We start from the raw sequence: 12,675 nt of genomic DNA, 5'->3' as shown, positions 1-12,675 counted from the left end.
AAAGACTCACGTTATAGCAGGCCATGCTAGAGAGTAAATCATCAGCTCTGTAACAGTATGTCTACCACTGTTTGTGTTCCTGCACATTCACTGTACAGTAACCCAAAGCTTCTGGAGTGAAAAAAATAATGCACCTATTTATCCTCTGTCAGTGTATTGCTTGCATCACAAATCAGTCTGGGCTTTTTTGGAATCTTGACATGTTGGACCAAAGCACAGAAGACTGTTTACATGGGATCTGTTATCATGTTTAACATGTTCTCTGCCTACCAGAGAAATGCAGCAGATTATGAGGATGAAGGATTGTGGCTGTTAATACTTCTGAGGTTTTTAGATTTTATCTCCCAATTAGCAATGAAATACAATGAAGGACATAATCAAAACAAAACCCAAACAACCCCGAACACAAAAGCAATCGTACCAATAGAAATCCCCTACTGCATAACCAACAATTAAGCAGAAAAAGTAAGAAGCAGAAAAAATAACACAAGAAAGCTTGCCCCTGACCCGGCCATTCTGCAAACTCCCCAGGCTCGGTTTTGCTGTGCACAGAAGGATGCTGCGGCAGCTACAGCCCTGGGCTCTGCCCCTTCCCTTGGTCACCCAGTGAGGCTGAGTAGGGGCAGCAGAGGGGGCACTGGCCTCTTCCACAGCCTTTTGGCTGGTGGGCAGCCCCTTATAGCCAGTTCCTGTCTCTGGCCACAAACAAATGCCCTAGAGGGTTAGGTGAATTGCTGTCTGTGGGACCCGAACGGCTACACTGCAAGGAAGGAACACGGGAACTGCAGTAGTTTGGGAATCTGCTAAGTTTGGGAACTTTCATCTGGAATGAACTGCTATATCTAAAATAACAAACATTGAAACTTATGCTCATAAACAGGCTACAGATAAATAACGCCTAACCCCAGGCTGATGCCACTGGTAGGCCCATCCCTCTGTTTTGATCACTGCCCACATCCTTTTGTGGTTTGTAGATTGCTCATCTCAGGAGTGATGCAGGCAGCTACAGCAGCACTTACCTGAATCAGCAGATCAAAAGAACAGCTGTGGGCAACGTGTGAAACAGCTGTGTGTAAGGCATCTGAACTAATCAGCACACTTTGGAGACTGAGTTTTTTTGTGTTACTTGCATCAATACCTATGGATGACATTGGTAGTTCTGGTGGGCACACAGTTACGCTAGATACAAGTGAATTTAAATAACTAGATCTCTTGTGGAATGAAAATAATGCCCTCTACAGCTTTAATGAAGAGGGTTGTCTGGGTAAAGAGGTTTCACTTGGCATTGATTTAGGGAGGGTTGTTTTACAATGTGAAAAAGGTAGACAAGTGAGAGGCTGAGATAGGTTCAGGGATGTGTCAGACTACAGCAACATGACTTAGCATGGCCTGGGGAAAAAAATTAAATTGATGCAAGTCATTACTAAAAGTGAATGGGAAAAGCCAGCAGAGAAATTGGCTATTATTTATTCATACTCTGCTTAAAGAGACCCAAGCTAGGTCTGAATAAGCCAGCATGCCTACGTGACAAACGGCTGTGCCCTGCAGATACCTTAACACAGGTCCCAGAAGCTGTTAGCACCTAACTTCACTTGTAGTAACTCTTCTTGCATCTCTGCTGGATTAACTGCTATGTCGAGTACATTCAAGAGCTGTCTCACTGGAAGCTTTTTTTTCACATAACCCTCCACATCATGTTGCTCTTGGCTCTACCATCCATTTCTCCTGTTAACTAAAGCTACTTAGAAGATGATGAATACTGGCAGATTACTCAGGTAATACATCTTTTCAATATGATTTGTGCTAGTTCCCTTTGTTTCTCAGCTTCACAAACACAGTAAGAGAACAGGATCTAAGTTGAGCAGGAGTAACTTACCTGTTCATTTTTGGTCAGTCTTGTTTTGTTATGAATGTCAGACGTTACCAGGTTGAATCCATGTTTCTCTGATAAAATTCTTAAAAGCAAAACCACAGTTCGACTTCCACACTTTCCAACTCTGTTGTAGACAACCTGGCTGGGGAAAGGAAGTACCTAAATAAAGGTTGAAAAAAAAATGAGTCAGTATATTGCTATTTTTGGCTTTGTATCCCAGTCACAGAATATTTTGCCCGTCAGCCAACAGGTATGTAGAAGAGAATTTCTAGGACCCTGCCCAGGTCAGAAACATTCATTTCCACCAGCAAGCCATAAGCTCTTTATAATAAAAACACGTCACTCAGGAGATGGCAAACATAGACTTCCCCCTCATGACCTACTTTAAAGTAACAGCACAGATCAGTAGCTACACAAGGAACACTAAGCCATGGCTGATGACTTCCAGTGAAGATGACGATGGACTTGTTGACTTGATGGGCTTGTTGACTGCCTCCATACAAAGAATGAAGAGCAGTGAACTTGTGCTACAGTTTGGCAGCTCAAAGTGAAGTTGATCTAATGAAAGAGGAATGCTCAAGTTGCAAAACTTCAGCTTTAAAGAAGCAACAACCAATTGGAGAGAGCTAAAATTAATCAACCGTTTCAATGTAAAATATAAACATGAATCTTCTAAAGTCTTAGAGAAGGAATTGTGCCACTGGCGAGGTACGTACTTGTGCAATAAACCAAGCCAGAAGACACTGCTGGGCCTGGAGGACAAATGGCACAGTCTGGTCACAGCCACACAGGTGACATTCACTAAGCATCAAACCAGACCAGCCACATCCCACCCACCTACCGGCAATGATCTCCAGCTCAAGTTTCTTGCACCACACTCCTGTCCCCACTCGGGAGACTGATAGTTGGCTTGGGCTAAAACTATGCCAAGGACTATTCAGATAATTTAACAGCATGGGCAGCTGCGACCCCAGACTTGGCACTCTTCATGCAACTGCTGCAGGCATCAGTGCTCTTCACTGAATACCATCTCTCTGAAGCTGAAGGTAAGCTTCTTTTTGGCTCCAAGAACAGCAAACAGAAGGTCGAAAAGTTTGAAATTTCTTCTTTCAGTTATTTCTCAGAAATTCCTATTACAGTTTGACAACATTTATTATTATAATTATTACTGTTTTTGAGGCAAAGAAGGAGGGACCAGGGGTGCAGGTGGGGTACCTGTGTGGTTCTAACAGTATTTTTCCAAGGCACAACCAAAAGAGCAGCTCACAATAGTTAACTAAATGCTTTTAGACAGCTCAGGTATTCTAGAAGAGAAGTGCTTCACAAATAAGCAAAGCAACACATCATTGATGGTGCTTCGTATGCTAGACTAACGTGAGCAAATATAGCATGTTAATTAAGAAGTTTTATTACTAGACATATTGAAACCCAGCTTAGAGCAATCGCAGGAATAATAAGGCCAGTAATACAGGAAGTGGTTTGGCTCAAACCCCAGATCACCTGGGGAAAGGTAACAGATCTACAGTCAAAACTTTCAAGGATGAAAGAATAGGACAACTGAGAGGTGAATATGATATCATGATTTGTGGGCATAAAAAACAACAGAATATGAAAACCACAAAGGCTGTCATTACAGTAAGTCCAGTGAGGAATTATGGCCACAAGTCTGCAACTAACATAAAATGATACCAAAGTCCAGAACCACCAAGTGTCTTCTACAACTATCTACAGGCTTGCCAAGTTGAGACCTGCCATGGATGGGTGAGCACCCACCTCTGCTCCATGCAGTGAAGCCTTATTTTGGCTATTTCCATTCAGACTGCCGACAAGGAAAAGGCTTTTGATTATTTCTCCAAATGAATATTTAGAAATAGCTTTCATTAACTGCCAGCTTACAAACTGAACTTCATTAAGCCTGCTTTCATACATTTGCACCAGCTGTTTTCCACTTCTGGAAAATGTCTGTCTTGCCTTTGAGGCAAGACAACCAATGTCAGGAGTGATGGACTCTTCTTTTAAATACAGTATGTCCTATCACACTTCAGACATTTTTCATGCAGAAGCTTTCATTTTTTGCTACTTAATGAATTGTTTGGATTCAGTCATGGCAGACATGGTGCCCCAAGCCTCTTCTGTACTGTCCTTGCTGTGCTCTTTCCACGTCCGCTACAGATCTCCCTCACTAATGTAGGCACAGCACAACTTCTACAAGAGGCAAACAAGGCTTCCTCTGCAGGAGTCAGTGGGCACAACTAGCTTTCTGATCATTCAGCAGTTTGGATTTCTTCAGTGACATTGAGATAAGGTCACTGTTTCTTATCCATTATGTATTGCATGCTAATTTTAGCTATTGCCTTAAAAAAACCCTTCTGGCTCCTAAATTTCAGCTGCTCCTTACTGGTAGTGAAGAGAAGATCAATGAAGCACTGATCTTGCCAATACTAGTCTACTGCTGCTCCTGGGGATGCCAGTCTCTTAGCTCCATGTCACCCATGCTGCATCTCTTGGAATTCAGATCCTCAAAACACACTATAAAGCATTTCATTGTACTGTTTACTGACCAAATGCTACTGCTGTCTGATAGTCCACAATTTCCTTGACTTAGACTAGATACCAAAGCAAAATGATGAGAAATTGCATGATGTTGTAGGAATCCATTATGCATAGCCATTCCTGCAGGATATACAAAAGACTCTCCTGTCTATTTTGTAAGATGAATAAAACTGATGTTTGTTATTTATCTTCTAAGAGCAGAAGTATTTTGTCATTCTGGTATATATTTCTAATATGTCAGAAGTCAGAGTGTGATTGTTATATGCACTACATTTTTATTTTTATTTTTTTAAAGAAAAAGAAGTAAAAAGCAGTCTATCAAAGTACATAAAACAAGCACATTGAGCTATTCTACTGATTAGGGTCACTACTGATCAGAGATGTTAGGAACAAATAAAACTGGAGTGAAAAGGAAGGAGACATCAGATTTGAGATCTGCAGACTGCTTTAGAAGCTTAAATCATAAAACTGGGAAACCAAAAAATGCAACTAGCAATTCAGTGTTCTAAAGAAAGCTGGATGCAGCCTTGTTTTGTTCCTGGATGATTTCCAAGGGCTATTCTATCAGTAAAAGGCACTCTGAAGTCACATTATCACATTAGACAAACAGTTGGTATAGCAAATAGCAGCAGCATCTAATGCTATAGACCAAGAATCATCTGTTTTCAAGACCTTTAAATTGGCCAACATTGTCAGGACCTCACGGTTTCACCTACAGCAGCACACGTATGGCACTTAAGGAAAGCTTGTTTTTCTATTAAGACAACTGCACAAAATGTTTCCTGACACAAGGCCTGCAACGTGGTTCTAGGCAAGACATTTTCAGCACAAGGAACAGGTCATGTGCCAAAGCAATGGTGTGTCTCAACCTACAGTTACTTTTGCTGGTGGTGCAATCATGTTTTCTAGCAGTAGGATTTCTAACATAACAGCAGTCAGAAAAGGCATAGAAAAGGCTTCTGGCACTTCTCATGATATTGGAACAGCTAGCAGATCTTCATCAGAGAAGGAAAATGCTTCCTCAGGAAACCCTTCAGATTACATTCATAGAAGACTGCTAACTAGAAAAAAATAAAAGGAGAAATCTAGATACCCTTATATATAATGGGAACATCATATATAATGTTGAACATAACATAAAGTGTTGGTCATTCATGGCACTTTGCTATCATCATTACACTTCAAGGCCAAAAGAACATTACTATTGCTTCTAGTAGCAATGTTTAGGATATCCTTCACTGCAACGTAACTATAGGTGCTCAATGCCTTCTTTGCCTCAGTCTTCAGAGGTGCTCAATGCCTTCTTTGCCTCAGTCTTTAGCGGCAATACCGGTTGTTCTCTGGATACTCAGTACCCTGAGCTGGTGGAAGGGGATGGGGAGCAGGATGCGGCCCTCATTATCCATGAAGAACTGGTTGGTGACCTGCTACGGCACTTAGATGTGCACAAGTCGATGGGGCCGGATGGGATCCACCCAAGGGTACTGAGGGAACTGGCAGAGGAGCTGGCCAAGCCACTATCCATCATTTATCAACAGTCCTGGCTATCAGGGGAGGTCCCAATCGACTGGCGGCTAGCAAACGTGACGCCCATCTACAAGAAGGGCCGGAGGGCAGACCCGGGAAACTACAGGCCTGTCAGTTTGACCTCAGTGCCAGGAAAGCTCATGGAGCAGATCCTCCTGAGAGTCATCATGCAGCACTTGCAGGGGAAGCAGGCGATCAGGCCCAGTCAGCATGGCTTTATGAAAGGCAGGTCATGCCTGACGAACCTGATCTCCTTCTATGACAGAGTGACGCGCTGGGTGGATGAGGGAAAGGCTGTGGATGTGGTCTACCTTGACTTCACCAAGGCTTTTGACACTGTCTCCCACAGCATTCTCCTCAAGAAACTGGCTGCTCTTGGCTTGGACTGGCGCACGCTTCGTTGGGTTAGAAACTGGCTGGATAGCCGGGCCCAAAGAGTCGTGGTGAATGGAGCCAAGTCCAGTTGGAGGCCAGTCACTAGTGGCGTCCCCCAGGGCTCGGTGCTGGGGCCGGTCCTCTTTAATATCTTCATCGATGATCTGGACGAGGGCATCGAGTGCACCCTCAGTAAGTTCGCAGATGACACCAAGTTAGGTGCGTGTGTCGATCTGCTTGAGGGTAGGAAGGCTCTGCAGGAGGATCTGGATAGGCTGCACCGATGGGCTGAGGTCAACTGCATGAAGTTCAACAAGGCCAAGTGCCGGGTCCTGCACCTGGGGCGCAATAACCCCAAGCAGAGCTACAGGCTGGGAGAGGAATGGTTGGAAAGCTGCCAGGCAGAGAAGGACCTGGGAGTGATGGTGGATAGTCGGCTGAATATGAGCCAGCAGTGTGCTCAGGTGGCCAATAAGGCCAACGGCATCCTGGCTTGTATCAGGAACAGCGTGACCAGCAGGGCTAGCGAGGTGATCGTCCCCCTGTACTCAGCTCTGGTGAGGCCGCACCTCGAGTACTGTGTTCAGTTTTGGGCCCCTCGCTACAAGAAGGACATCGAGGTGCTTGAGCGGGTGCAGAGAAGGGCGACGAAGCTGGTGAGGGGCCTGGAGAACAAGTCCTACGAGGAGCGGCTGAGGGAGCTGGGCTTGTTCAGCCTGGAGAAGAGGAGGCTCAGGGGTGACCTTATCGCTCTTTTTAGGTACCTCAAGGGAGGCTGTAGCGAGGTGGGGGTTGGCCTGTTCTCCCACGTGCCTGGTGACAGGACGAGGGGGAATGGGCTTAAGTTGAGCCAGGGGAGTTTTAGGTTAGATGTTAGGAAGAACTTCTTCACTGAAAGGGTTGCGAGGCACTGGAACAGGCTGCCCAGGGAAGTGGTGGAGTCACCATCCCTGGAAGTCTTCAAAAGACGTTTAGATGTAGAGCTTAGGGATATGGTTTAGTGGGGACTGTTAGCGTTAGGTTGGAGGTTGGACTCGATGACCTTGAGGTCTCTTCCAACCTAGAAAATTCTGTGATTCTGTGATTCTGTATAAAGGCTGTGACTCCCCGAACTAGCTGTGGAAGGGGTAGGTGTTTGGTGACTTGTTTGAGCTTTCTCCAGTACATCTCATCTGCTGATTCAGCAAGTGAACACGGGCCCCATAAAACACACATAACACACGACGTCTTCACTATTTTGCCACACTTATGTAAAGGTTTTCTATGAGAAAACCAGCCCCCTTATTCTTTAATCAATCTTTCCTGCAGAAGCTTTACTTCCCATGAAATGCAAAATCCCATCCTCAGTGGTTACAGAACTCCAAAGGTGATGAACTGGATGGTGCACCAGTACCTAACCTTTGATACTGGTAAAAGTATGTAGTGGAGAGTTTGGAAATGTTAAACAATGCTTCATAATTATTAACTGCTTTGATTTTCATATCAGAGTTGCACTTTGCAAGACAGTGAGCAAAAATTTTTCTACATTGATACTTAATTCATTTCAAGTGAATTTTGCTGCACTCAGATTAAATTCAATTTTTAAAGAAATCCCTGATTTTATTACACAATAACTTTTGGATGAAACTTATTAATACAGTTCTTTTTTTTTTTTTTTTTTTTTTAAAGAAAAGAATGAAAGCAAATAAAAGTAGGCCTTTGTAAAGTTTCTGTTCTAAGCGCAAATAATTTTGCCAGCTAACATCTACTAATCAATTTTGGCCAGTTTTCACCTTTGTTTCTGAAACTCACCTTCTTATGTAATGCAGTTCTGCTCTGCATGCAGACAATAACCATGGCAACGCAAAAAAAAGAAACCAAAAGCAAATGCTCACTACAGATAGAGAAAGCTGAAATAAAGGGCTATTATTTCCAGAGAACTGTTTAGTTTAAAGGAGGCCAATATATCAATGCCTTGATTGAGTAAACATGTGAATGCACTTGGGTAAAATCGGACAAGATTCAAGATAAACACTACAGCTCTAAGATTGCTTTAGAAGAACACAATAATTAGCTGTAATCAGAACTTCACTTGTAGCACTGCTGAATGTGGCTAGCTTTAAGGATTCATTGCTGATGCTTTGCTAACATTTTATCTATTAACGTCACCACTCCACTTACATACCTAAATGCAACAGAGAGCGTGCCCAATACACAAAGCCATGCAGCACAGAGGCTTTTGGTACTTAAACAAACTTTTGTTTAATGTGACCAGTTCCCTTAGGACACTGCAAATCTGCTTTCTGCATTTTAGGAAGAGATTAAGTAATTTCTTGGAAGAAGAAGTACTTCTTCTAGAAACCTGAGTTTGTATCAGGCAGATCTAGCCATGCAAGACAGAGAAAACGAGGAACTTAAAAGGAACTTTAAAAGAGGAACTCCTTTGTTTTCCCACTCACAATACCCACAACAGCAACAGTCAGACAATATAAGAGATCATAGCAGAAGAGACACTTGAAAAGAGTGCTTCTATAATATTAGCAGAAACAAGATGGAAAACAGAGGTTTGGGATTTACAAACTGCTAATTGGGTTACATTTCATTTTGCAATGGGAGTTGCACCATATAGGCTAATTGACTGAGGTGATGCTCGGCAACATAATATTCATGTAACAATGCATAACTTCAAAACAATTAGAGTGACTTTATTGAGCATGGCATCAAAGCCCAGAGGTAATAAAAACAATTCAAACATATAATTAATTTTGGAGTTATACAAATTGGTACTTACAGTTATAGAAAAGTAAAACCCACAGTATAATTGCAACAGCTCTTTTCAAGGAATTGAAAAGTTATACAACAATGTACTTGTCAATTCAAACTGTTTTTTTTTTCCTTTTGTTCCACAGTTAAAGAAGTTGACAAGAACCATTCTGAATGAAACCCAGTGGAAGAAAAATCATGTTTATCCCAAAATGAATTTGCATTAAGGGTGACAACTGTCAAAGAGCTCTCTCTTTAGGCCAGTAAGAATTTCCCCAGATAAGTAACTCATGTCAGAGATGCACATACCCAAAAGCAGTCCATTATCTCCACAAATTTTGCAGGTAAGTGAATCACTCCAGTGACCACTGTCCTTATGCATAAGAGAGGCCTGAAGCTGATGCCCTAACTGGCTTCTCCTTTCTCAGCAGACACTAACTTGTGGTCAGAAGATGCTCCACCTTAGCCGTGTGAATGAGGCCAACCAACACACACACAAGTGATATGATTACGAAAACAAACGCTTGCTAATGTCACGCATCTCTGTGTAATACCAAATCTTCCCTCTGCAACCCCTCCATTTTCTTCCTGCACAGCTGAGAGACAATCATAAAGCTTCAAAAATGGCTTACTGTGTCAAAGGAATGGTCTGTTTGGCTCATGAGTGGTGGAAGATGCTCATTATGGAGAGCAAGCAACACCCAACACTGTCTGCAGACCATTTCTCTCTGACATTTCTCCTCCCTTTCCAGCACACCCAAAAGAAACTCCAGAATTTTGTTAACCACCATGCATTTCATTTTTACCTTATCTTCTACTGTTCCCAGTGAACACCCACCCTCATATTGCGGGTTTCAAGAAGACAGATTAGATAATTCAATTACTAGCTTTGAGATCTTAGATCCATCTGATGCCTCTTTTTCTGTGAGGTTTGTAAAAAGCCTGTCACAGGCTACTTAAAGACAATCATCGAGGCCAGTTAGAGATAGCATATTGCAAAGATAACTTCAGAAATTCCACCCCCTCCCCCCCCCCCAAAAAAAAAAAAAATCCCTTTCCAAACAAAAATTACCTTATTCTCACTTAAAAGTGCCTAGAACAAAGAATTACTAACACAAAGATTTACCAGTAGAAAGCGTGGTTGAAAGGTGAAAAAGTTACCCTCCCTCTCTCCTAGCTAAATATCATAGACACAATTCTGTCAAGCACCATCATGCTTCTCTGGGCAACCTGTGCCAGTATCTCACCACCCTCCGAGTAAAGAATTTCTTCCTTATATCTAATCTTAATCTACCCTCTTTTGCATACAGGTTTTAGAAGCTGTGGATGCCCCATCCTTGAAGTGCTCAAGGCCAGGCTGGATGGGGCTTTGAGCAACCTGATTTAGTGGGAGGTGGCCCTGCCCATGGCAGGGGTGTGGAACTGGGTGGTCTTTAAGGTTCCTTCCAACCCAAACCATTTTGTGATTCTCTGGGCAGCCTGTTCCAGTGCCCTACCAACAATAAAGATTTTTTTTTTCCTCATATCTAATCTTAACCTATCCTTTTTTAGTTTAAAACTGTTACCCCTTGTCATGTTACTACACTCCCTGATAAAGAGTCTCTCCTCATCTTTCTTTTAGCCCCCCTTTAAATATTGGAAGGCTGCTATGAGGTTTCGCCAGAGCCTTCTCCTCTCTAGGCTAAATAACCCCAGCTTACCAGTTCAATCATCCAGCCAATTGCTTATCCACCAAGTGGTCCATTCATCAAATTCATGTCTCTCCAATTTGGAAACAAGGGTGTCATGCAGGACAGCGTCAAATGCTTTGCAAATTCCAGATACTCAGCAGTACCTGTCTGTCTATCTGTAGAATGTAGTGGCAGTAGGGAAAGACAAGCTTTTGGAAGTAACCAACACTAAAGCAGACTAGACAGCATCATCCCCTTTACGGTTCACTGAAAATACACTTAAAACCACAAGAAAGATAAGGGTGAAGTTTGTTTGCAAAATCTGAAGTCCATACAGCTGCAGTGGAGCACTGAAAATAGGCAGAAGAATAAACAGAAGATTCTTCTGTTGCATCTTCATTAAGCAACTAATTCAATTGAAAAAGCATGACTTTTAAAAACAGAGCATTTCATCTTTTTGGCAGCTAACATATTTGGAAGAATAAGTTAAAACGTGTTCCCTAATGATTCAACAACCCTAAGTACCAAAATAATTGAAAACATAAGCATGGAGCACAAGCAACAAAAGGAGATTGGATGTAGACACAGTCCTCCCACTTACTAAGACAGAAGAAAACCATTACTATAAAGTGTCTTCCAATGTTAGTGATTCCCAATTTGTCCCACAGAACATATCTATATAGCCAATACCAAACCCTCCTATACACATATATATATTTTTTCCTTTTTTTTTTTTTTTTTTTTTTTCTGGGAAGTACTGAACCCCTATAATTCTGAAAAGAGCTAAGACCAAAGCATAAAGATGTCTGCCTGTTAAATCTTGGATCAGATCCTATTACAAGATACCAGGTCCTATTACAAGATACCACATCTGTACATACAGCAAATTGATACTTTGATAATATCAGTAACAACCTGTGAAAAGAAAATTGCAAAGAGCAAGCTTTCAAAGTTAAGGCTGAACCTTGTCAACACATTTCGCTTTGCTCATTTTATCCCTCATGTCTGATTTATTTTCCTACAACAGCAGCTTGCAGGTGAGTAAAACCTCTACTTCTGCCATCTGCTGCTCAAGATTTCCCAGAAAAGAGAACAGAGACCAAGTTTATTTCAGGTATGTGAAATGACCACAATTTTTAAATTCAGCACAAGCATACAAAGAGCGAAACAGACTGGTAAAGAGCAGATGTTCATTCAGATCACTTGGCAGTTTCAGGTGGTCATCGATATTAGACACCTTGAAGTGCGAGCAGACTCCTGGATCTAATCCCTCAGACCTGAATGGAGGTGGTGGCAGCTCCAGCTCCTCTTGGGGATGAAGCAGGCGAGAGGGAATCACCCTACCAAGCAGGTAATGACTGGGGCTACAGCTGAACACCTGCTAGATTAACCACATCTTTTCCTTTCACCCTTTCTTAGCACAGAATGCTTTTCAGCCTCCTCTTCATTCTTCTTGCTTTCCTCTGCAGTTGGCAACTTGTTCACCTCTTCTGAGACCAAAATTAGACACAAATCTGTACCTTTTCACCCTAGCACCACAGAGAACTGAACAACTATGCTTCATATCTTGCAGATGTCCCTTTTTAATACACCTGAGAATGACATTTAAAACAATCGATGACTGTTTCTCGTATACAGAGAGGTGCAGAACAGAAAGACCTTACTCTTTTCCTGTGGTTTGACCTCTCTCAACCTTACATGGGTGTATGCAGATCACAACAGAAAATAAAGTATGGTAAGGCTGTCATTAGTTCTCTTCTGAAAACTAGCATTTTAATCTCTTAGTTATAAAGCTCCTCACATTGTGTAATTCCTCTTGCTGGCACGTGCCTATCTCATAACAAGATAAAGGAGATCAGTGATCCAAATTGTTCACTGATGCTGGCAATTGAGAGAATGAGCATGAATTCAGGTAGGTTAAAATTTTTTCATGTC

General features: G+C 42.2%; 1 protein-coding gene across 2 annotated transcripts in view; it reads right to left on the bottom strand.

Moving 5' to 3' along the window:
• UST (uronyl 2-sulfotransferase) overlaps positions 1 to 12,675 on the bottom strand; it is a 161,742-nt gene that overhangs the window by 79,253 nt on the left and 69,814 nt on the right. For both annotated transcript variants that reach the window (XM_084285104.1, XM_084285103.1), the window contains exon 3: positions 1,877 to 2,032. In XM_084285104.1, coding sequence (XP_084141230.1) covers positions 1,877 to 2,032 — 156 coding nt within the window. The remainder of the gene's footprint in view (positions 1 to 1,876; positions 2,033 to 12,675) is intronic.

The sequence above is a fragment of the Netta rufina genome (genome assembly GCF_964035555.1).
Source record: "Netta rufina genome assembly, chromosome: 3".
Lineage (NCBI taxonomy): Eukaryota > Metazoa > Chordata > Aves > Anseriformes > Anatidae > Netta > Netta rufina.
The sequence above is the reverse complement of the archived record's forward strand: the minus strand, read 5'-3'. Positions and strand labels throughout refer to the sequence as shown.